The 26,534-nt window shown below is 39.2% G+C and overlaps 2 protein-coding genes across 3 annotated transcripts; both read left to right on the forward strand.

The window, feature by feature from the left end:
* The first annotated feature begins 58 nt into the window (after positions 1–58).
* LOC307018613 (uridylate-specific endoribonuclease C) lies at positions 59–5,989 on the forward strand. Its single transcript, XM_079648940.1, has 7 exons — positions 59–217; positions 1,263–1,362; positions 3,427–3,538; positions 3,618–3,739; positions 4,267–4,379; positions 4,975–5,128; positions 5,484–5,989. Exons 1-7 carry the CDS (start codon positions 207–209, stop codon positions 5,739–5,741), a joined length of 870 nt encoding a protein of 289 aa, XP_079505066.1. The 5' UTR covers positions 59–206; the 3' UTR covers positions 5,742–5,989.
* Positions 5,990–6,654: 665 nt separating this feature from the next.
* On the forward strand, positions 6,655–26,470 carry cc2d1b (coiled-coil and C2 domain containing 1B). 2 transcript variants are annotated; one of them, XM_079648938.1, is made up of 26 exons: positions 6,655–6,932; positions 7,207–7,326; positions 7,437–7,578; positions 8,414–8,517; positions 9,100–9,216; positions 9,601–9,744; positions 10,594–10,912; positions 11,717–11,835; positions 12,751–12,829; positions 14,232–14,315; positions 15,128–15,264; positions 15,496–15,568; positions 16,341–16,480; positions 16,561–16,681; positions 19,030–19,190; positions 19,936–20,061; positions 20,218–20,276; positions 20,497–20,613; positions 20,781–20,854; positions 22,071–22,129; positions 22,239–22,290; positions 23,315–23,414; positions 23,488–23,578; positions 23,680–23,802; positions 23,892–23,947; positions 24,099–26,470. In XM_079648938.1, exons 2-25 carry the CDS (start codon positions 7,264–7,266, stop codon positions 23,901–23,903), a joined length of 2,616 nt encoding a protein of 871 aa, XP_079505064.1. In that variant the 5' UTR covers positions 6,655–6,932; positions 7,207–7,263; the 3' UTR covers positions 23,904–23,947; positions 24,099–26,470. The 2 variants fall into 2 exon arrangements, with proteins under 2 accessions (XP_079505064.1, XP_079505065.1); XM_079648939.1 differs by having other exon boundaries at positions 6,657–6,932; positions 9,604–9,744.
* Positions 26,471–26,534: the final 64 nt, after the last annotated feature.

Below are 26,534 nucleotides of genomic sequence, written 5' to 3' on the forward strand. Positions count from 1 at the left end.
AATTGAAACGGATACTCTATTTTAATGCATTACCAGAAGATGACTACCGTTCTTTTAATGAGAAAAGGGAGGGAACGTGGGCGTTTATTTAATGGGCTGGTCCCTGAAACCCTTAGTAACGTCATGATAATTATCTCAGATAACTGTGTGCATGAAGAGGAACTTGTCAGGACTGTTACATTACATCCTGGCACTGAACGGAGAAAATGGCAAGGAAGTAAGTTTTTTTTGGGTAACAAACAAAACGTCTTAAAGAAATACAAGAGAATAATTTGTATTTTAGAGGTTTTTCATGTTGTTTGCATGTTTGTTCTCATCAGCTAATAACTGGTGAAACTTCAGCCAGTGGTCGAGTGTTTTTAAACGTTTCCTTTGCAAGACAGATTTGCAGTTTCCAAAATGCTAAACACTTTAGTGGTGTTTAATAACCTTTAGTTGACTTTGTGAAATATTCGTTATATCCTTGACTGACCTCTTTGCTATGTTTCAACATGCAGCCTTTCATAAACGTTGAGACATCAACAAAGGGGAAGTGTGCTGCTGCTGCTGCATGTGGGATTTATTAGAGTTTTCCTCAGGAAGTACGAGATTAAAGAGGTCCTGTGTTTACGACCACTGAGTCATTCAGCAGTGAAACAATCGAGTAGTGTTGTTTACAAACCTTATCATCATGTGATTGTGTTGATGAAATCCTTCAGATAACAGAAGTTAACATGATACTAAAAAAGGTGTGTAACCAACTCAAAACCATTTATTTAAACCAACTATGTGCAATATATATATATATATATATATATATATATATATATATATATGCCGTTAATAACTGTGTAATATACCTGGCTGCTAAATCCTTAAAAAAAGATGTGTATTTTGTAAATTGTGTAACTTGCTGCTGTTAAATACCATCCAACTATGTGCAATATGTGCTATATGTGCAACATATATATATGCCGTTAAAACCATATACATGGCTGCTAAATCCTAAAAACTGTTACAGGATGTGTATTTTGAAAATTATGTAACTTTTAGTATTCTGATGTGATTTTAAAATGTGTGTGTGTTCATGCTGTAAATAATCTGATTCTATTGTGCCTTTTCTGTTTAGTCTACTTCTCTATTTAATTTGGTGTGTTTTTTTTTAACCTAGTTTTTATTTCAGATTCAGCTTCATTATGCGTACATCATGTTCACATTTTGGTCAACAGTTTTTCCATTTTCATTTAGCTATAATTTGCTGTTTTATTGGTGTTTTCCCCTAGTCAACGGGCGGACCGGGAGCTCACAGAGGTGCTGAACCAGCTCTGGATCCTCGACACAAACCGTCTCCGGCCGGGCACGGACTACATCATCTCCCTCCAGGTCAGATCCCATCTCTGCCTTTATCCAGAATTATACAAAGAAATTAAGCCTGTTTTTCTGAATATAAAAAATTAAAAACAAATATAAAACGGTATTAATCCAGGTGGGCACAAAGAGTCTATTTATTTATATTTATTAAATATGCAATTATATATATTTCATTGTATTTATTTTTTTATATAATTTGTGTATTATTATAGAATGAGAAAAACATGAAACATTACCATACATACATTTTTAGGTTAATACCAATAATGTATTATTACATATTATTGCACAGGTGTTATCTACACTGTAAAATGTTTGGCTGTAAAATTACTGGCTACTATTTGCATGGATTTCACAGTAATTGACTGTAGGTATTTTACAGTAAATTAGAATAAAAGTACAGCTAAATACTGTGACTTTACAGTTGCCATGCCCATGGAATTTCTGTGATATAGCAGTACAGAGCTGTGGTATTATGGTACCTTGCTGTACATAAATTACAGTAATTACCTGTATTTTCACACTATTACTGTAGAAGTAATGCAACACAGTAGCCAGTAATTTACTGTAAATATAAAAATGTAAACAATACGATAATATATTGCTAATTTGACTAGTTAACTGGGATTTGACCATAACTACACAATTCAATCAGCTCAATCAACAAAGAAAAACAAAGAAAATGCCCATTTTAACTTTGTATTACTCCATTGAAGTGCAAAGTATATTTCACAGTGTCTTGGACATGTTGTTACGGCCCCAACTTCTACTCCGCTGTAGTGGCTCGTGCTGAGACTCGCAACATGAAAGGATACATGCAATAACCGGTACTTGGTAACGAGCATTTATTGATAATCGTCCGTTTGCTCAAACAAGCGAAACGGGAAACAAAAAGAGGTCTGGAGGAGTGGCCAAAAGGAAAAAACAGAAGGAGGGAACCCGAGCCAGCCACACCACGGACCGTAGGGCCCAAAGCTCCCCTCCCTAACCAGAAATCAAATATAAACCCTATGGAAAACAAAATAAAGCCGTGACAAACACAAACACATCTGCAAAAATATGGCCTACAGCTCAAAATGGCAAAGAGGTATTCTAAGGAGATTGTCTCCTGGCGTTAGGACAGGCGAGACCTCCTTCTCCTCCAGCTTCTCTTTATATAACATGGCTGAGTAGAATTTGTAACACCTGGGCAGAGGCGGAGCCAGGGGCAGGCCAGGTGCACCACTCTAAGTCAATAATTGTTCTGAAGAATGTGCTGACATGGGGGTTTAAATTGCCATGCCTCTTTTTTTTCTTTCGAGCCCGTCTCAGGATTAAGGCCCAGGAAGCACCTGAAAACAAGACAACAATTTACATTTTACATAGATGTATATGTTGCATCGTTTCTTTTAAGGCACATGCAGCGGTGAATCCTTTCAATTCAAGTGAAACCTGCACCAAAGAAAGACATTATTATTTAAAGTCAAGCAAGAGCGATAAAAGCCAGAAAATCACTTAATTTGTTGTGTTATAACAGAGGATGGTCTGAATACAGTATTTTACTATGAAATAATACAGTAACATGTTGTGAAATCCTCGTAATAATTTATCCTGTACATTCACAGTAATTAACTGTGCCTGCATTGATTTCACTGTGAAATTCAAAATTACAGTATTATATTGTGAACATTACAGGTAAAGACAGTAAAGTGGTAAAACAGTAATTTATTGTAAAATATTACAGCTAAATATTGTGAAATCATGGTAATATTTTACAGTGTAGTACATTGAATTATTTTACATGCAAGGCTTAATCTTGTTCTTTAGTCACCACACACAGATGAAACCAGAAATATATTTAATATTTAATGTATTTATTTCATTTATTTTCTCCTGATGAAATACCTGTCATAACAATTCATGTTATTTATCTATTCTTCTTGCTTGCAAATACCATATATTCACTTATCTGCAATGCAAAACATGCAGTCAGAGATACATGCAATAAATGCAAACCCCAACTAGACATGGAGTCACAGTGAAGTGTCCCCAAAAGCAAACTGAGACAGTGTTAACATCTCTCTGTGTTTTCTTCAGGGGAAGGCAGGCTATGTGACTCGAGGCAGTAAATACGCCACGGACAGGGCCAGAGCTCCTCTCTTCACTTACGTCAACGAAGACAAACTCAAGAGTATCGAGACATATTTACGTAAGTAGCACTTCCTGTTTTTCCATTACTCTTTTGCCACCTCCAATTTTGTCACAAGCATGTGTCTTTTTTTATGCAGATTTCGTCAAGCTGCTGGACAATTATGAGACACCCACAGGCGTAGAAGAGGAAGTGACTTCAGAGGAGCTGAAAGAGAACAGGGTGTTTATCGACGCCATGATGGAGACCGCTGTCATGAAGGTGCTGTCCGCTGTCAATGTCTATCCATCTAAGTATTATTTCGTTTTTTTAGGAAAAGGGTAACATGAAGTTTGCACTCTATAAACCTCTGATCAAATAATGAATTTCCCCTTTGTATGTCTTGGTGCCTTCTTTTATCCTGGATTTGTGCAAATACTTTTTCAATCTGTTGCTTAATGACCAGTTAAATGCTTTTCACTGTGTGACACATTTATTTAGTTAAAAGCAAAATCAGTCCGTTTTTTTAACTCCGGGTTGTTTGTTTTTTGGCAAAAGGTTTTCCTACTATTCTGATAATACATTTGTGAGGAAACACTGAAGGCTTTAAGCATGCGGATGGCAATTTTAAAGAAACTAAATATGCACCCACCACAGTATCAGCTACAGCTTACTTTAAATAATCCAAACTATGTTTTTGTATTAGGTAAAAAAGGTCAAATAAAAAAGCTGAAATGTGTCTTAGTTACATTTCTGTGATCTATTTTGAAAGCTTGAAACATGTTTTTATTGTTTGTTTTTCTTTACAGTTTGCTCACGGATATCTGTCCAACAAAGGACAGTCCCCGTCAGACTGCAATCAGTTCAAGAGACAGCTGTATGACATCTGGTTCAGACTGTACCACAGGGACAGGAGCGGAGGGTGAGTTTCACAGTAACATCATGGGGAGACACATGTTACAATAATGACATGTTTACTGCATCTTTGAGAAGAGTCAAAGACTGTTTTCCCATTATGTAGATATTTATAACTAAAATAAAAGTACTCAAATCTCAATGTAGAAATACTCCACTACAAAAAGTTATTGCAGTAAAAGTAAGTGTTATCAGGAAAATGTACTTAAAGTATTAAACATTGGACTCATTGTGGACAAATCTTTATTTTTTAAAACAAAAGCTCAGCAATTCTTCAGCCTTCTGGTAGTATAAATCACATATTAGAAAGTCTTTCTATGTTTTTATGCAAGTATCGTAAGTTACTCAAGCTGTCAGATGAATGTGATGAAGTAAATGTGCAACATCCCTTCTGAATATTAGTGGAGTAAAAGTTCTTAGTGGCGGGAAAAAAGACTTAAGTACTTCAGTAAATGCAGTAAATTCCAGCACTGGTGTTACCTATTTATGCTTCAGCTTTGCAGGAAAACAAACCCAGTAGATAAGGACATACATTTAAACATGATCTCAGATACATGGAGACTTAACAAAACCATATTTGACTTTTTTTGTTTTCATTATAGTAAGGATTCCTGTGGATTTGAACATGTGTTTGTGGGAGAAACCAAGTTCGGCCGGGAGATCTTGGGTCTGCACAACTGGGTCCAGTTCTACCTGCAAGAGAAACACGACCATCTGGACTACAAGGGCTACAAAGCCAGAGCAAACAAGAACACAGTAAGAAGATACATGATATGATTAAGATACAGAAAGACCTGTCAGACATCTTTTATCGCTAAGACTCTGAGGGATTGTATCTTCTCCCTTCAGGTCAGAGGTACTGTGTTCCTTCAATATGTTTTTTTTCATTTTTTCCAATTCCAATGCTTCATTTGCATAAAAGCCAAATGTTAACACATGCACCTTTTACAAATACATTAGTTTGAAGCAAATTTTCATTACTCACCCAACGAAAACACTTTAATTACTTGAAAACATTTGATGTTCTCTGTTGATCGTGCTCTGCCACAAGTCCAATACCCCCTTGAACTGAACTGAAATGTATTTCTTAATGAACTTCATTGTTTTTCAGCCGGATGAGGACGATCACGTCCTGAATCTGCAGTTCAGTTGGAAAGGTTTGGTGAAGCCCATCGGCGGCGTCTTCATCGGCGTCAGTCCAGAGTTTGAGTTTGCTCTCTTCACCATCATCTTCCTCATGTCCACGGAGAAGAGGACGTCTGTGGAGGTGAAGGTGGACGAGTACCTGCTGGAGCTCATCGTCTATCGGAACGGGCAATGCATCGGCACGTCTTATCCCAAACTGCTCAGCAGCAACCAATGGGATTAGTAACAACGCTCCATGCTAGGCTGCAACTTTTCATGAACACATTTTCACGTTAAGCACTTTCATTCCTATAAATATAACCCTAAACCAAATCCAGATTATTCTTGCACTAAACGCCAGGCTTAAACTTTCTATCATTATAATTTTTTCCTAAAACTTCTGTACTGGATTGGTATAATGAAGCTTGTTAAGTATTAAGATGTCCTTTTCTGTTTGCTATCATGGAGTGAATAAATGTTTCTTTATCTTTAGTCGTTTTTATTTCTCATCTGTTTGTGAAATTAGGCCAGATAGTTCAAAAGATTTAGAAAGATGAAACACCAATTGTTGGACTCAATGTCTATCTAGATATACAGTTGGTTTGTTTTAGCAGAAGTAGTTTTCATTCCTAGTATTATTTCTGAAAAGACAAAAATGTATCACAAAAACAAATATTTGGCAGATCTGCCTGCCTTGGTTAGCTGGCAGCATCAACTGACTGTGGAAAAAGGGCTTAAGCAGATGATTCAAAAATAGTTGGAGGCACAATCCCAATAATTCTGACGGGAAAAATCAAATAACTAGTTATAATAATAAAGCCACGTATCTGAGAATAGTCAGTATTTTATTTAACTCTTATAGTTTATTACATTTTTCTGACACAATGATGTTACAGGTCTGTTTCATGAAAGATAAAATAAGGAAATTAGGCACCATAATTGCAGAATAAGGGACGTATTATAAAATGTGCTTAAATTAAATCAGACATGTTTCCACAATTATTATCAACTTGAACTCAATGGGAGTCAGGTTTTTTTTGTTTTTTTTTGTTGTATATTTGGCACAAAAGAAATAAACAAAACAGATGATGAATACACAAATGGATGTGGATTCAACAAATATAATAATGCAACAACACAATTGGAGAAAAACAGTACATTTACCAAAATGATTGCATCCAAGTTATCCATAAAATAAATTATATCATTATCAGTAAATCACGGAACTTTATTATTTTTAAACATTTTCACACCAAGTCTTTTGTGAATGGGGGGGTCACTCAGGGCCGCCTGGCAGACAGAACTGAGGGCTGCCCCTTTAAAATTAGCGCTGGACGCTCCCTCGCTCTGCGCATGCGCACTCAAATTATCATGTCAAACCACAGAAATGAAACTGTTCCTCTGAGAAATACCTGATGAAGTGCTGAACTAGCAGGTAAAGACACTCACGCTCCGAGTGCTGGATAAAACTCTCTTTAATGTTTGCTGACAGTGACACTAACAGTCGCCTTCTTTCTCGTAAACAAACTTTAAGAGTTAGAGGCGAGAATCACGGTTAGCTAACAGCTAGCTAAGCTAACCGTCAGTTGGGTTACCACTCACTGCCTGGGAGCCACCTGACAACCGCTCACATGACTTTAACTACTGCAACCACACACATGACACTACACAACAGGAAACATATCATTTAAACGTGTTTGTGTTTGTAGCTTAGATCTCTGGAGTGTCGCTTAAGGGCTTGTTAAACATCCAGCCACAACAACAACATGTTTGCTAAAAAGAAGAGAGCTCCGCAGCCCAGAGGCCAAGGCGCCGCTGCAGCCAAGCAGGTAACAACAACAACAACAACAACAACAACAACAACACTGATCAGGATGTTTATGTAATTCTTTGTCTTGATGATAGCGGGTGAAGTTGATCTTATACTCTCTGGTTTCAGATGGGTCTGTTTGTAGACCTGGACTCTGAGGAGATGATGGGTATGGAGGGGAATCTGGAAGACCCGGATTTAGAGGCAGAACTGGCTGCTATCACTGGGAATAAAGCTGCTGCTGGAGGGAGAGCCAAGCAGAAGGGGAAGAGTGAGTGTTATTTGTCATGATGATGGATCAATATCTGTAGGGTCTGATGAGCTTTTCACTTGTATGTGAAGTTGTGTTGTCCCCATTTGAGGAGTCAGAGATATAGCCTGATCAGTAATGTTTTTTTTTAGGCTGATGTTGATATTGCATTCATCAAGTAAGATACTGATAGGATCTCATGAACTTTAGGATGATGACACCCAACATCTTCAGCATTTCTGTACCTCCATTTCATTTTTATGTATCAGCTGACATGTACAGTACATACCCTAATTCACAGTTAGACTGCACTTCATACAATATGTGACCAGAGCATGTTGACAGACGTCCAAATCACTGCATACGTCTAAGATTTGTTCAGAAACTGTCAGGCTACAGCTTTGGTTACACCCAAACATGGAGCTTATTTACCTTTGGATCCCTCTTTGTGCAGTGTGTCATGTTGATATGCAAAAGGCCCTTCCTCAAACACCTTTTCCCCCATGTGAATCAAAAGACTATTATCTGCTCCTTTTAAGTTTCTTTCTTGGTATAATAAGAAGAAGTATTGGATGTACAATACGAGTTTTTTTGTACTCGGCTGCTGCCAAACATTCTTTGTTTTTATGCTTTTCACTAAAACGTATGTTATGGTACTTCCGAGTTTCTGAAATCCTTCCTACAATAACTCAACCAAGAAATGTTCTGCGTGTTTATGATATTGGAAAACATGTTTTTCTACTTATAGATAGAAATGATTGATATTTATATATATATATTACTATATTGCCAAGTAGTACATGTTGTTGATCTCGAATACAAACCCAGACTAAATGGCATGATGTTTGTGTCGTAGGTGCGCTGCCCATGGAAGACATCGCAAAGATGGCTGACGAGTGTATGCGCGATCTCGATGACGATGAAGATGACAGCAACTTGGAGGACGATGAAGATTTATTGGTTGGTTTGTTTTGTGTATTTATATCTCTTCCCTTAAGAGGATCTGTGTGTGATCTTTTATCCATCAGCCACATGGTTTGAAATGGTTTGTACACAATTGAACTATTTATTGGTCTTAAATAGGTACCCCATGTTGAAACAAGTAGCACAACGCTGCCTTGTATTTGCAAAATCAAAGTAAAAGGGTCAGTTTTCTAACACATACTGAATTATCTGATTACTTTGCATTTTTTTTATTGATTTAGCAACTTCAGTCACATGAAAGGCACCTCAAATTAATTGTGATATTTGAATTTTAACTGGTACTTTAGTGGCTAAAACTTTATATTTTTACATTGTTTTGTATTTTTCTGAATTTACAAAGTAACTAAAAGTTCTAAATATATATACTGAAGTAAAACGTGCAATACTTCCCTCTAAGATGTAGAGGTATAAAGCACCATAAAAAGGAAACATAGAAATGATGTCACTTAGTTACTTCTCAACACTTTGCAAATACATGAAACCCAGAAGTTTGACTTGCGTGCACAAATCTTGTCTTTGGATGTTGATCAGTTGCTTTCTTCTTCTTCTCCTCATCAGGCAGAGCTGCAGGAAGTGGTGGGTGAGGAGGAAGCTGAGGAGGCTGCAACCCTTTCCTCCAAATCTTCTGCCACTGCTGAATCTCCTCAAGCCGGAACACCAGAGTCACTGACGCAGGTTCGATTCACCGTTTGATCTCTGGCACACCTGCACCCACATGCCAATATGTCAGCTACTGGTAACAAGAAAAGGAAAATGTATTTGCTGTTTTACATTCTTAGCTGCCTAATCATCTTTAATCCCCCTGTATTATCTTAGTATAGATGTCTCTAAACAACAGTTGTTTACTTAATAACATGGCTGGTAGAATAGATGCACTTGAGATTTGTTCTACTCTTTCTGGTAAATCTACATTCCTTTAAACAAACATCCTGACACCTGTGTTTCAGTCTACTTCAAATACTTACACAACACTAAAACAAGAGAATTACCCATAGTGTAGAATATTAACCAGCTGTTTTCAGACAATGTTGACACTTCTTCTCTGTTGTTGTGTTGAAGCAGGAAGTAAAGGTTTCCTCTGCGGCCCCCGGCAGCCTCCAACACACCCTGGAGGAGAGAGTCGTCATGTACAGGACGGCTCTACAGAACGCTAAAACTGCAGAGGAGACCTCCAAAGCCAGGAGATTCGATCGAGGTCTGAAGGTGAGTCAAAATACGGCCTGATGTAAGGTTTAGATATATATATATATATATATATATATATATATATATATATATCTATAGATAGAATCATGCTCATGGTGCAGGATTACAGCAACGTTTTCAGTCTGAGTTAAAGTCATATTTCAAATGATTAATTAACGATGAATAAAGTCATTAGCCTAAAGGGTGCTTTGCTTCATTTTTTGTGGTACCAATATTTTTTACTTCACACCAGATAATATCTTTGTTAAAATACTCGAGAATGTCAGCTAAATCCCATTATTCAATATAATAACAAACAGGATCATTTCATGTATTTTTTATTTTTCGCTGCTGCATAGTGTTCTGTAGAATCCTTGTTTTTGATGTATTTTTTGTAAATAGTTCATCTATTCATATCCAAACTGAAGCTTTTTCTTCATATTCAAGAGTACAAATAAAAGCAGTTTATTTGTACTCAATAAAGGCCTTTTCTGTATACTGAGCTGCACTAAACATGCCCAACAGTGTTTCCTTGTACGATGTGAGGGTCTAAGGACAGAGGGTGTCGTATTGTCATACTGATATTCTGTACAAGCTGTGAAGTCCACTGAGACAAATGTAACATTTGTGATATTGGGCTGTATAAATAAACATTGATTGAACAGCTACAGATTTGTAGGATGGTATAGTTTAGCTCAAAGACATCGTGCTGTTTGTCATCTTTGAAGTCACTTCTCAAAACCCATGATTTAAGAAGTTTACTAATTTCTTTGTTGGCAATTTGTGCCTTGAATTACTGTGGTGTAGTGACACATTACCCATAATGCATTACAGTCCAGATGATACTGATGGTGATGTTCTCTACAGACGCTGCAGTCGATGGTCGCTGCCGTTAAAAAAGGGAAACCAGTGAACGAGGCAGAGATCCCTCCTCCGGTCGCCAGTGGAGCGCCGAGTGCCGCCCCTCCTCCTCCTGCTGCCCGTCGCCCCCCTCCCCCCGTCCCCTCGCCTCCTGAACCCTGTCCCTCAGATCAGGAGGGGGGGTCGGAGGTCACGACTCCACCGCCTGCTGTACCGGAGATCATCACCCCGAGTGAAGAGGAGCAGTCGTCCTCCTCCCTGCCTCTGAGCAGCGTCCCCTCTCCAGAGGAGCCTGCAGACCGAGCTCAGAGCAGTCTTTCTGATGGTCCGTGTGATTACACAAAGATATACCCGTTAGTATATTGGGGATTAGAGAATCAAAGAGTCAAATATCTTAGCTTACAATTAAAACAATGCTAAGGGTGACACTAGCCCTTTTCCCTCAATGCTCCACTTCGATCAAAGCACAACTGAGAACATTCACAAACAGATTGTCCAGCTTTTTCGGCAGCTCAACCTGCACAAATAAGACAAAATGGCATCAGGTGAAATGCAGACAATCTGTGCTGCAAAGCAGGAAGTATCCCAGTGCTCCTGTGCTTTTAGCAAATGAGGTTAAATGCTCCAAAGTGGCCCCTTCTATGCAAATGAGCCTCCTTGCAAAAACACTCCAGTTCCCTAAGACCAGCGCAACAGAGTAAAAGTGAAACTATTGGTGTCTCCAGAAAGCAGATAGTAACTAAAGTGCATTTTTAAGGGGTTGTCACATTCAGATTTGAAAAGGATCATTGCAGAAGTGACAGGATGCAATGACAGTGTTGAAAAGAACAGAAATACATGACATTTTGAAAACTCATCACCTTAAAGGTTTGCAAAATAAACAGGTTATCAGAGGAAAAATATTTTGTTGTGCTAAATTTGAGAGGATTTAAAGGTTACGTTATTCAAATATTGGTTAATTAGCCTAAGTAACTTTATTTAAAAAATATGAAGTTTAGTTTAATTTCCGCCTCTGAATTTCATCACTCTTTGCACACATCACATTGGAAGCTTCTCTCTCCTCTCCTCGATGAATGCGTGTCTTTCATTGTCGTAATTGTTCTGCATTTCTTTCCCGGTGAATTCACAGCGAACGAGGCGACCAAGACGCTGCTTCTGGAGAGGCAGAAAGAATACAAGATGGCAGCTCTGAGAGCCAAGAAGCAGGGAGATGTGGAGCAAGCAAGACTTCACCTCAAGGCCGGCAAGGTGAGCGAATGGACATGACAGCGGACAGCCTGTTCACAGATTTCTATCTGCATCGTTTTGAATACATTTGACTCCTAAAAACAGGTTTCTCTGTTGCGTGGCAGCATTTCTTCCTCAGTGAATACAATTTATTGGTGAAATGTGCTCAATAGGTAACTAATGGGATAATGTGTAACCGGACAACTTCCTTATAGAATCTGGAGGATATTTTTTTTTTTTTGGATTAAAACAACATACGTATTTTATATTAAGAGCCAAATAAAATTATGCTCAGTGCTTTTTACAAACGTATTCAGGCAATCAATGTGATAACATCCTTGACAACATACAGCAAGATTAATCTCTATTGTCTTTTCCTTATGATTAAATACACATATATTTGCTGAACTGCGATTTTGATGGAGTAGGTAATTTCCTTGATTTTGTCTGTGATGTCCTTATATGTATATCCCTATAAGCTAAATGCTATATAAAGACTCGTTCCTGCTACAACTAGAAACAAACATTCAGACAAGGTTTATGAGAGCAAGTTTCTGCTGTAGGAATGTAGCAGGCGCTGCATTTGTGGTTAATGCTGAAGAACGTTGTTTCTAATTAAGATCTTATAGTTTATCTCAACATCTTGTCTGAGTTCATATACCTCACATTAGTCATGAAATTAAACCAATTAAGATGTTTGTATGTCTCTTAATGCTTTATTTTAATATATCAATATCAAACTTCACCAAATAAGACAAATGAAGTTTAAATATGAAAACTGCTAGCTATGTGTGCAGTCTCTTGTCTGAGCCTGTCGCTGCATATTCTGACTAAAGGATTCCTCTGGAGAATGTGAAACATGCCAACAATTTGGGAGGAGACAGAACTGTCTTTATGTTTGACACAGTTTTAGTTTGTTGTGTTGTTTCTGTGCAGAGGTTTGATGTGATGATCGAGGCGTTGGAGAAAGGACAAGCGGTCGATCTCAGTGAGCTCCCTCCGTCCCCAGATCAGGGTGAGGAACATAAGAGTGCAGCACACAACCAAGCAAACCTAACTTATACATGTCTTTTAATAAACTGAGGCTTCAAGAGGGATAAATAAGCACAAACAAAAGTTACAACGGTTTTAGAATAGGTGTAATGATTTGGTTTCTTTGATACTTTGAGACATAGTTACATTAAAAAGAAACACATCAAAAAGTGAAAATACATATTTAAAAAATCATTGAGGAAGAAGAAAAATAAACCGTAATTGTGGCGGTGAAATATGATCGCTATATTACTATGATTTATTATATTATATTATATAACAAGAGCAACATGTTTGGAAATGAAAAACACTAACTATGGCTGCAAACTGTTTTTAACCCTTCGATGCCCTTAGAGTGACTGGACCCCACACTCTTCCATAAGTGGATCAAAAAGGACCCGTATTAGAATAATATGTGTTTTTATGCCATTTTTGTCATTTTGGTTAAGAAAACTCACTTGTATAATATTTAGTATTATATTTTGGTTCACACTAGAAATATGCTATATTTAATTTTTCAATCTCTATATAATTTTTGATTTTTTTTTTGACATTTTGGAAAAAACGTTTTGAACATGTTGATGCAAAGATCTCCACTATTCTGAGACCCTCACAGTATTCCAGTCCCTTTTCAAAACTCGTCTCTTCTCCTCTTGTCTACTCAAAGCCCCCCCTCCCCCCCCCCCTCATCAATCCATGCCAGTTGATCAAGTTTGATAGTCCTATACCCCCCACCCTAACCTTCCCTTATATTGTAAAGCGATTTTGAGTCCTTGAAAAGCCCTATAAAAATATAATGTATTATTATGATACTGACAGGTATCAGATCTTGCTGTGTACAATAATCTTCCGGAGAGGTGTCACTTGTGATGTAGTCTGTGTGGTCCACAGTGAATGTATTCCTGACAGCAACAGGTGATAAGAATCAAAGGTTCCCATAGAAAATGCATGCGGGTCATTTTTGACCCACTTATGGAAGCTTGGGGTAGAAATACAAAAACTACAATTTCTTAAAATGTATCAAATTTAAAATGTGAATGGCATGATATCCAAAACATGTTTTTTAAGGAATAGCTGGAATATGAAATGATAAAAAAATGCAATTACAAAGATACTTCAAGAAAACCACCTCACCGGGTCAAAAAAGACCCACTTATGCATCTAAGGGTAAACACAGACGTGGTATATCATTCTAAAGGAAAAAGGCACGAGAATACCTAGTTCTTGAAATCCAAAAGAAGTGACAAGGATCTTCCAGGAAGGAAATATAGATCAGTAAATACAATATTTGCTAGACTTGTTTTTATTAAGAACAATATTGTAAAAAGAAGCCTGCAGTGTGTGCTTCTGAGTGTTGATATTCATCTTCAGTGTTTGTGTTTCAGCCGCAGGGGGGGTGTCTGCCCCCGTCAAGAAATCTTCCTCCGGGCAAAACATAGAAGTCGCCCAACCAGTTACATCCGCTCCAGGTGGGAATACCAGTAATGCAGCTCCGTTTACAAACATCCCTTGTTTCTCTTAACAACATTTCATATGAACCAGTAAATGTGAGCTTGATGTAGGGCTGCTCGATTATTTGGGTCAATAATTGATATCACGATTATTAAAAACGATTATCCATTTACTTTGAAAACATCCATTTATTGAAGAAACAAATGTTGAAAAGTTTGTTTTTAACAGTTGATTACCATGAACTTTATAATTCAACTGAAAAACCAATAAAACATTTTTTTTTTTTTTTAAATCGTTTTATTTCGATTACGTTGTTTTCGTAATCGTTGCAAGCCAAAATCGTAATTGCGATTAAAATACAATTAATTGAGCAGCCCTCGCCTGATGTTTAACGAAATAGGAGAAAATGCACTTCTTTGTGAGGCATTAGCCTGCAGCTGCACTTTGTGTTCTCTGCTACTTGGCAAATGGAAAAAACGTATTTAATTTACATGATTTAATTTCATATTCTGTTCTTGTATTATCATATTCTATTTACATGTATATAGACTTGTTGCACTACTTTTTATTTTATATTTTATTCTATATGTTGGATTGTTGGAGGAGCTCAGGTCAGAAGATTTTCATTGCCATCTGTACACTGTAGCTTGTATGAAAATAAAACCGTTGAATGCTAATATGCTAAGCTAAGATGGTGGCACGTTAACATTGCGGTTGTGAGTCAGTGAGCATTCCCCTTAAACCTTAAACCATGGCTTTAGTGTTCAATTCTTAAAACCAACAGAAACACATCTTGAGAAACAGTTTCTTCTCTGTTGTTGCTCCTCAGCCGCTGCCCCCCCATCGGCTCCCAAAGACGTGCTGGAGGCTTTAGAGCAGAGACGAGCCAAGTACTCAGAGGCGTCCAATCAGGCCAAAGCAGCCGGTGACGACCGCAAGGCCCGAATGCACGACCGCATCGCCAAGGTACGAGGAGACACTGCTGACCTCTGTAGCTAGCTTTACACCTTTAACTTCTTACATGCTAAACGTTTACTACGAAGTATCTTAACGACATACAAAGATAATCGTGGGTTTGATTTAAGAAAAGCCGTGAAGACGTTTAATACCAGAAAATGGACGTCAAAGCAGTAATGGCCCTTCTATACTTGTAGCAATTTGCGGTAACAAAGCTTTTCTCTCTCTCTCTTCCCGCAGCAATACCAGAGTGCCATCAGATCTCACAAAGCAGGGAAAGCGGTCAACTTTGAGGAGCTGCCGGTTCCTCCTGGTGAGAGTTGTTTTGTTTTTGTGTCATTTCCAAGTTATATTTTGATCTGTCAAATTGATTTCATCTCCAGTTTCATTTCATTTCATTTTTATTCGTCCCGCTCATGGTACGCAAAACCAAATATACAATAATTGCCACAAAACATGACTACCAAAACACCATTGAGCGAAAAGGAGCAGGGAGAAGAATAGAATCTTATGTGACCTGCCCCTTTCTAAAAAAAACAAATAAATACAAATAGATGGTCTGCCCTTCATAATAATATATATTTTTTTTTTTTCACAGCCAAACATAACAGTATCTTAGGATACTAAGAGAAACACAAAAAAAACTTAACTTAACTTAACTTAACTTAACTTAACTTAACTTAACTTAACTTAACTTAACTTAACTTAACTTAACTTAACTTAACTTAACTTAACTTAACTTAACTTAACTTAACTTAACTTAACTTAACTTAACGGTTAACGGAAAGAAACAAAACAACACCAAAACATCAGATGTATAAGGAAAAGAAAAGAAAAGAAAGTCCTACTGAGTACTACTGGAGAAGAAGGTGGAAAGTGACGCATGATGATAATAATAACAATAACAATAACAACAATGGCAATGGGACCCGCAAATACAGAGGAGTCATTGCAGTTCTGTTGTTACTGTGAACTGAACCACTCTAAAAGCTGCCAGTTAGCTGTACGACAGGTGTTTGAACTTGACCAAAAGACTAGATCTAATGTTTAATGATCTGTAATAAGTATGATCTCTTATCTCTCAGGTTTCCCTCCCATCCCGGGTCAGAAGGCAGCGGGAGCAGATCAGGGGTTAATCGCTGCTCTGGATGCAGCTGATAAAATAGCCTCCACTGATGCGACTGAATTAGCTGATGAAGATGAAGAAGGGGAGAAGGAAGAGGAGGTGGGTTATCTGTAGCTCATTATAATCTCTGTGTAAGAGTTCGTGGACACATTGTTGATGGAGTGTTCTGTTTGTTGCAGACTAAGCGTGCAGAACACCCGAAGAAGCTGATGTTGGACGTCCCCGCCGCAGCGCAGGAACGCAGGAAGACTCCGACTTCCCCCGAAGGACCAGCCGCCGGGGAGGGACTCTCAGCGACAGGTCAGTCCCCGAAGGGAAACACAGATCCGCCTCTTGGGAAGCATTTCATAACTTTGAGGATTAAAAACATGAGAGATATTCTAGGTATCCAACGTTGGGTTGGTCCTAGTTCACTATCTTACAGGGTTCTTACAGTCATTGAAAAACTGGAAAAGTCATGGAAATTCAAAATGCTAATTCCAGGCCCTGGAAAAGTTTTGGAAAACAATATTTTCCCCAAAGTTTTGGAAAAGTCATGGAAATGTAACCAAAGTTGCATCAAATATAATTTATATTTTATCTAACTGCCGAAATAGTAATACTATAATGATAATAAATACTGTATCGTATAGTAAAATGGCATTTAACTGGTGAGAGATTTTTACAATCACGCCCTCTAGTGGCTTTAGTCTGTTGGAGCTAGTAGCCTACCATTGGATTACTTTTAGATCGGCACAACATGTTTCATATGCAGAGCTTATTTTCCTGTTCCATGTTAAAATAAAAACGTTTCAGTGGTACCGCTGAGAAAGAGTCATTTCTTTGGTCATGGAAAATGAGGCAAAGGTCCTGGAGAAGTCATTGAAAATCATTGGTGAAAGAGTGTATGAACCCTGATCTTATTCTAGCTTGAGTTTGGACATTTTGATAAAGAATAAGCTAATAATATTCCAACAAACCAAGAGAAAGAAACAATCAGAAATACATAAAAAATGTTTCATTCGAGCTGCAACAATTAGTCGATTGGATGAGTTGATGGAAAGAGAATGAACCTGCAGCTTCTATGATTAACTAGAATCCCAAATCTGATCTGTTTCCAGCTTCATAAAGGTCATTATCTGTCAGTAGATGGAATATCTTAAAGGATCAATAAGTAGGACTTTAAGGGATATGTTTTTGGATAGCTCGACACACTGTACATTTCACATTTATATTTAATTGAACACATTTAATGTGAATAAGATCCTGCTTTAAAATGGTCTCTAAAGCTCTTCTATAGTGTTTTCTTATCAGAATGTATAGATGTTCTATCTTCAGTCTACTGTACATGTTTTACTTTTTAATGCTGTTTTAATTCTATTTTGAGATTCATTTCTAGTATTGTTTATTTCTACTCTTTCATTTCTACTTATGTGCCTTGTTTTGTTTTTGATGCTGCTGCTGCGATGCAAACACTTCACAATTTGGGATCAATAAAGTACCTCTTATCTTATCTTATATAAACTCATACCCTCTAACTCAGAGGTGTCCAAACTACAGCCCGGGGGCCAAATGCGGCCCGCGGACCATTTTGAATCGGCCCTCAGCAAATAAAAAAAGTATAATGGAATAAAACTTGTGCTTGTCTTGTATTATACTTCTTAAAATACATTACACAGTAGTATTGATGTGTTAATAAGAACACTTTTCAAATACATTCAGTCAATTAAAGTTGGAAACATTTTCTTAGTTGATAAGAAAAACGCCCAATAACTTAATTACATAACCAGTTTGAAATAGACCCTTCATATTTCCCCTAATTATCATCAATCTGAGGCGTCTGTTTGAAGGGATGAGCTAAACACTCACGCATCATTGACCTACATTTGGTTGATTTTTCTAACTTATAACTGAACTTATGAGGCGATATACCCCCCCTCTAGTGAGCGGCCCAGACCTTCGTATGTTTTTCTGTATGTGGCCCTCGCATACTTGTCAACCCTCCCGATTTTCGCGGGAGACTCCCGATTTCATTGCCCTCTCCCGGTTTCCTCCCGGGGTCATATTTCTCCCGATTTCTGACAAAATCTGATTTACTCAGGACTGTTTCCACTCTGACTTTAATACAGCTACACCATTGTTTGGTTTCCATGGTAACACGTCTCTTTAGTAGCGCGCGCAACTGAACGTCTGAGAGGGTGAGGCAGATAGTCACAGAAAACAGAACAAGAATCAACAACTACTCTACTCTCTGCTCAATCCTTTCCTGCCCACACATATGCTCCATCAAGGACGGTGCTACAGGCCGCAAGGCAGTGCACTTAGAACTACAATCAGCATGTTAATGTTAATCTAACAACTCCGGCGATCCACTAGCATCCCCCCCCCCCCCCCCCCCCATTTTGCATTTTGAAATTCTCCCGATTTCTGGGGTCTCAAGGTTGGCAAGTACGGGCCCTCGGTGAGAAAAGTTTGGACCCTGCTCTAAATCTTCACTTATGAACCACTAGTGTCTGTGTCTGCAGACAAGTCCCGTGTTGTTACGCTGGACTGCTGCCAACACCATCCTGCCCTTATTTGCATTGAGAACACCATAACTGGAGCACCTCTGCACACATCCACCTGTCGTTGCTTATCGTCAGTGTTTTCTGTGTGTCTGTGTCGTCCAGCGGAGTTCCTGGAGGGCAGGAAGAAGCAGTACATGAGGGCGGCTCTGCAGGCCAAGCAGAAGAGCGACATGGATCAGGCCAAGACGTTCCTGCGCACGGCCAAGAGCCTGGAGCCGCTGATCGAGGCGGCTCGCAGCGGGCGGACGGTGGACATCAGCACGGTGACTACACGGACATTTACATTTCTGACTGTGGTTACTTTGTTGACTTACTCGTACCTTGTTTATGCTTCTTTGTTCCAAATCTCACACAATAACTAAAAACCTAAAATAAATTAGTTTGAATAATTTAAATGATCTTCATTTATTGAGCTGGTTTTATTTCAGAAACCAACTGTAAGCTAATTCTAGCGTGTGACACAACATAATGCTTTATTCAAACGGATGCACGATGTTTTCAACTATATGCAAATGAACATGTGACTTCTACGGCTAGTGGGAGCTACTCTGATTGGAGGAGAGCTGGAAACACTGCACTGTGTTTTCCACGTCACTGTAGCGTTCATTTCACTCTCAATATGTCTTTTGTTTGTATCTCAAGGTTCGAGGTTCTTTATTTAGTCATACGAACATAGCTACAGTGTAGTTATGTCGAGGAAAATCTTGTGTCACAGCTTCTCCAACAGAGCAACACAAAACACAGATACACAGAGAAAAAATAGTGCAAGTAAACAGTAATACAAAAAGACAAATAGTTTAAAAATAACTCTGAAAATATGTTTTTAACTATCCAGAAGTGCGTTTTAAAACATATCACCATCACTTGTATCCCTCACACGGAATACTTCTGTACCATTATAACTAAATAAGACCAAAGTGGAGATGTGGGGTATTAGAAGTGCTGCTTTTCCTCAAAATCCAAACACCATATATCTGAGGTGTGCTCTCTGTCCTCTCTGTGCTGTAGGTGCCGTCGCCCCCCGGTGATGAAGACGAGGACTTCATCCTGGTTCATCACAGCGACGTGCAGACCTCAGAGAAAGCAGAGCAGCTCTACACACAGCTGGCCAAGATCCTCAAAGAGCAGTACGAGGTGAAACTGCAGACTGTTTCCATTCTTCAATTCTTTGTTGATATTAACATTTGTAACCAGAGCTCTTGTTGAAGTTGAATAAATTGTCATATTATATATTTTTGAATTCCCAGTTTCCTTGAGCTGTCTAACTTTATTGTTCCTTTTTTGTTTTAGAAATGTATGACTCACTCCAAGCAGTTCACACACCTGGGGAACGTCACCGAAACAACAAAGTGAGTTTCCCGTGTCTCAACAGTTTACATACAAACTCCTAAAGCTGTTATAATTCTGGACTAAGTTTGGATTCAATGTTTGAATTATTCAGTCTATAAACTGTCAGTTAATGTCTCACAATGTCTCCTCCTCTTCCTCTTCCTCTTCCTCTTCCTTCTCCTCCTCCTCCTCCTCCTCCTCCTCCTCCTCCTCCTCCTCCCCCTCCTGTGTGCGCTCCAGGTTTGAGAAGATGGCGGACAGCTGTAAGAAGAGCCTGGAGGTGTTGAAGCTGGCTCAGTCCAAAGGTCTGCCTCCTCCCAAACATCACTTTGAGGAGAGGTCCTTTCACACGGTCAGGTGAGGACCCCTCCTTCATTTATCAAAGGTTCAGAGTGAACGGATCAATCCTCCACTCACAAAAAACATGAAATTGACGGTTGTCTTGTGTTTGATATATTGAACATCTGTGTCATTTAGTCAGACAGTTTTTGTTTTACTTATTGAAGCAATAAATCCCTTTTCAGGATCTTCCCAGAGCTGAGCAGCACTGACATGGTGGTGGTGATCGTCAAAGGGATGAATCTTCCTGCTCCTAGTGGTAAAAACTAAAGTCTTCACCTTTCAGTCGTTACATCACATGTTAGACGCTTCTATCCAAAGCGACTTATATACCGTAATTTTCGGACTATAAGCCGCACTGGACTACAAGCCGCAGGTGTTTTAATGTTTCATTACCATATGTAAGGGTTCGTGCACAGAGGGGATTGTCGGGAAAGAGATGGCTGTTTGAGGAAGCTCCCATTTATTAACATTTCAACAAACAAGTTGCATATTTGCATAACGTATTCAAGTGTTAGCATTTAGTGCAATAGTAGCTACAGAACATGTACTGTGTAAACTGTACTGTATCACATAGCGTTTCAGACACACAAACTTTTCAACTTTCAAACTTAAACGGTGCGCTCCCAGCGCACGTACCGGCAGTGATCTACAGCAGTGGTTTTCAACCAGTGGTACGGGGACAAACTGTCTCGCTCTCGTAATGTCTGTCTGTCTTGCTCTCGTTCTGTCTCTCGTACCACTCTCGGTTCCACTTTTACTTTTGCGCGCTACCTGTCTCACTCTTTTCCGGCCTCCAGCTTTTCCTGCTGGAGCCCGCCGCTTAAAGGTGGGGGTCCGCGGACCGGCCATAGAGCCCATAGAGTTAAAGGTGGTGGCCGTTAGCTGTAAACATCCATAGATTAGCCGCACCGTTATATAAACCGCAGCGTCGAAAAATGGGAAAAAAGGCGTGGCTTATAGTCCGAAAATTACGGTACTCAATACTGGGGGCAATCCCCACAGGAGCACTTTGGGGTGAAGTGTCTCAGGGACACAACGACATGCTGACTGCAGTGGGACTCCAACTTGCTACCTCCTGATTCAAAGTTCAGCGCACTATCCACTGAGCCACAGCCTCCCCGGGTTAGGGTCCTTACATAGAGGGCAGCATGTCCACATGTTATCTGCGAACCCTGGACAAAAAGTTATGAAAACAAAGAAGTGATATTTTACATCTTGAATTCAATTTTCAAAGCCTTACCCTTTTCTTTTCTGGCTCTGCTGTGGGTTAGATCCAAATGAAGGCAAAAATCTGACTTAAAATCGCCCAATAGGTGAACACTTATTTCTACAATTGTTGTCTTGGCTATGTTGGATTTGTTCTTGTTCTTGTTCTTAGATACCATTCAAACATATTTGAACATGTTTAATTCATTATGACCTTTTGTAATAAACCAAAATAAAAGGAAAGTTCTTTCCTGTCTCCCCTGCAGGGATCCAGCCCAACGACCTGGACGCCTTCATTAAGTTTGACTTCCCGTACCCCAGCGCGGTGAGACACTCTGACGTCTCGCTTTAATGCTCGCCGTCACCACAGGCTGCTGAGATCTAGACGTGAGACTTTTCTCCTCTAAGTCTTCTGTTTCTGTTTTGTTCACCAGGAGCAGTCGCAGAAACACAGAACAGCCGTCATCAAGAACACTAACTCTCCAGGTGAGACTCAGGATCTGTGTGAGTGTAGTTCCTCCCAGAAGTGTGTGTATATATCTATGGTACCGACAGGGCCGTGTGTAGAAACAAAATACCTTATTTAAAGTCTTTCTGAGGGGCTACATTTATGCTTTAGGACTGTACGAGTGATCTCCTTATTTCCAAATTATAAAAAAAGGATTGTTTTTTTTCGTTTACTTCATTTATTTAATAACTTCTTTACTTTACTTAAAGGTGGGGTAGGTAATTCAATTCAGAAACACTTCCATGGAATTCTCTTAACATCCCGATAGCAATGAATATATTAAACGCTTTGACAATAAATACATAAAAAAAACTGTGGAAGCCGTGGCGCTGTAAAAAGTACGACCAATCATCTGAGCCGGCCCGGCTAAAATAACTGGATGGCCTACCTGCCTGTCAGCCTTCCATCCGTGCACAAACTTATCTCGTGCCCTCATTGGTCATGTGTGTGTTGGAGGAGGGGCTCTGTAAGGAAGTCTGAAGGAAGGGGCAGATTTTTTCGGCTGTGTATTTTCAAATTCTAGCGCACTCGAGCTGGTTTCTCCATTCTTACCTACCCTACCTTTAAAAGAAAAATATATTTCTATTTTGTTTGATTATATTTATACAGTTCCAATCTCAAAATACAATCTTTAGCTTCAATAATGTTTAGTAAGATATACATTTTTGTATCCGTCTAAATACGTTATTTTTAATGAATATCATTTTATAATTATTTCCATTAATTGAAAATGAGCTATATTTATTTATTATGTGTTATAGTTAGTGGAGGTTTCACAAACTGTATGTGAAAATAAAACAATCAGAATACCTTGGAGTCCCACGGACGGGACATTTACATTACAACACATCGTTAGTTGATGTTGAGTCACCTTATAGATTTTGTTTACATAGAGAAGTTTATTTTTAAATAATTAGGAATTCAGATCATGTGAACAGCAGGTTTATGTGTCTATAATATTTGTTATGTAAAGGCTTCATCTCTTGGTCTGTTTGAAACCAGAATACAAGCAGAGCTTCACGCTGTCCATAAACAGGAACCACCGCGGCTTCAGGAGGCTGGTGACGACTAAAGGCCTCAAACTGGAGCTGCTGCACAAAGGGTGAGTCAGAGAGGCTCCCCCCCCTCCCCCACCCTGCAGGGAGGCAGTGACCTGATGCTCCCTGTCGTTTCAGAGGCTTCTTACGGAGCGACAAGCCGGTCGGGACGGCGCTCCTAAAGCTGGAGAAACTGGAGAGTCAGAGTGAAATCAGGGAGATCGTAGAGGTGAGAGAAACACCATGGAGCTAAAGAGATGTACGAGCTACCCGAGATGTTCTCTCACTGAGAAATGTCACTCGGTTAAACCTTGGTGTCTCTGTTTCCAGGTGATGGACGGTCGTAAGCCGACAGGAGGGCGAGTCGAGGTGAAGGTCCGGCTGCGGGAGCCCCTGAGCGGACAGGACATGCAGTCGAGCACCGAGCGATGGCTGGTGATCGACTCGTCACAGGTAGCGTTTTGATATACGGTTCTGCAGCATTGGAATCTCAATAGACGAAGCTAAGGTTGAATAAAAACATGTCACTCTTTATCTCCCAGGTTCTCGTTTAGATGCTGCTGCGAGTTAAGGACGATTCACGATTCACAAGATAAAGGTAGAAGGAAATGGTCTTTTTCTTAGAGTTGGATGACATGATGTTACCACCATAGCATATGAGAGTAGTGTTGATCTGAACCTGACAAGAAGTGAACAATTCTGTGTTTAAATGCATTTATTCACCCGACTGATAATTCCTCTGTTTGCAGATTAAAGGCACTCAATCAGAAACACTCGGAGGAGGATGGAGTTCAGGAAGTGATGAGGACGGTCTGCTCTTCAGAGGCGACTCGGAGCTACACGGGTCTCTGAATTTAGAAAACACTTTTGCACCTTTGCGAGACAGGAGAGCTCCGCCTGCGCTTCAGAGGAGGCGACGGTTTACGCGAGGTCAGTGTGACGCTCGCTGATGGACAAAAAGCACTTGTTGTTCCCCTGCTTTGTTTCATTGCTGCTGATTCTCACAGATTAAACTCCAGATATAGGCTTGTGATGCATCATGGGAGAAATTAGGGGTCCAGATTAGTCTGCTGAGGGGCTCAGTGTGATCCTGATCCTGCTGACATGACTTAAGTTAATATAATATATCGAAGAATGTGTATATATTCCTGTTACTACAGCTCTGGTATAGAGAACTGCAACTATGCACTAACACCAAAGTAATCACTGTTGCTGTAAAATCCTGCATATTTGAAATGTGCTCTTTAGCTGCCAAACCTGTTACAAAAACACAGAGGGACTGGATTTTCTGTAGTGGGTTTTATGAGGTATGTGCACTCAGTAGATGGCGACTGGTATGTTCAAGTTATGGGAAACTGACAGGAGGAAGAGTAACGATGCTTAGCAAGGCACTGCAGTGGACAGGGGAGCAGCTAAACACGTTATAGTCACGTAGAAAAGACAATTTAAGGTTAAATGCTATATTTAGATTTATTTTGCCGCCAGACTCCATTGGCTTCAGTTTCCTGTCGTAAAGTGGGAAAGATAATATCATTCACACTCAGACACACACACAGACACACAGAGATAGACAGACACACACACAGAGCAATGCTTCTTTACCAACCGCCATCTACTGTAGTTACACTTGCTATTAATTAGTAAGTCTTACAAAACCCATTAAATAAATCCCAACTATCCGGCTCTGTCTCCACTCTGTCTCCCAACACAATGTATCTTGCTTTCAGCGCGAGGACACTGGCAGATGCAGAGTCTCTCCTATGTGTTAAAGGAGCAAAACAAGGTAACATTTATTTAACTAATATAAAGAGCACACTCCCTCTTCGGCACCTTCTTAGTTCTCTCACTGGAACCTCTAAACTGCACACTGACCTTTCAGTGGCTTTGGGTGCGTTAGATTTATATTTGTCTTGTTTACACTCCACAGTACAAACTGAGCTGATCTTTAATCATCCACAAAGATAGACATCCATTGTTAATCTTTTAGTAAACATAGTTGGATGATCTTATTCTCCACATATTTTTAGTTGAATTGATAGTTTTGACATTTTAGGAAATATGCTTTTTTGCTTCTGGCAGTGAGATGATGAGTGTCGTTCATCTGATCAAAATGTCCAACTATTCATTTACAAGGTGAAGCACAACTTTGACCAACTATGCATCTCCGTTGTTTTAAAGGAGCCAGTTCACTCAGATTAGAGGAAGGATTCCCATCCTCTTACTTACCCACCCATAAACCATGAAGATCGAGTAAAACAAAAAAAAATGTAAGTTGTTTGTTTTGAATTTGGAAATTGCAACACAAAAAAAAACCAACAAAATAATTTTCAAGGAAAATAGTGAATTTACAATCTCAACTTTAAGGTCACATGGACAAAACAATGTAAAAACAACCACGTGACAGATCCTAGATTTACTGTCAAGGTGGATTAAAAAAAATCTAACATGTAGTAACTAGTAAGTGGTTTTATTAGAGCATCTTTCTCCTGGTTAGATTCATAAAGAGTGACCAGAAGACATAGTGCAGTTAGAGGAAGGAGAGATATATGTTTCTGGTAATCATTTGAGTGAACTGACCTTTTTAAAAGTTCACCTGCAGCGTTATAATCAATGCTCCACAAGAAGCCATACCGTGGGCGTTTCTCAATGTCGAGTAAACCTGCTGCAGAGCCACTATTTCCACTACGCCATCGAGTGGCGCCGAAGGGCTGTTTAAATGCCCAGCATTCGGCGCCACTCGATGGCGTAGTATACTTGAAATAGTGGCTCTGCAGCAGCAGGTTTACTCGACATTGAGAAACGGCCCGACTCTCTGAGCCACTTCTACAGATTTACCTCGGCAACATCACTCGGTTGCCTATAGTTACGGTGGTCGCCACATTTCTGTTTCTCCTTCTGAGGAAAACTTCATGAATCAATGCATGTTTAGGTTTATTTAAAACACTGATAAACATCATTTTAATTTCTGGTAAAACATGTGTTTCTAAAGAACGATGATGTCATGTTGTTGGTTTTACTTAATGATAATCTAAAACAGAATCAAGGCTATATTTTTGTTTTAAATTGAATTTGCCTATCCTGCTTCAAAATGTACCAATTAAAAACTCTTGTTTTAATTTTGCATTGTCATGTTTTACTCGAGTTCAAAGGAAACCGTTGAACCTGAAAACGAGGTAGAAACTAAA

The sequence above is a fragment of the Notothenia rossii genome, assembly GCF_949606895.1.
Source record: "Notothenia rossii genome assembly, chromosome: 9".
In the NCBI taxonomy this organism is placed as follows: Eukaryota; Metazoa; Chordata; class Actinopteri; order Perciformes; family Nototheniidae; genus Notothenia; species Notothenia rossii.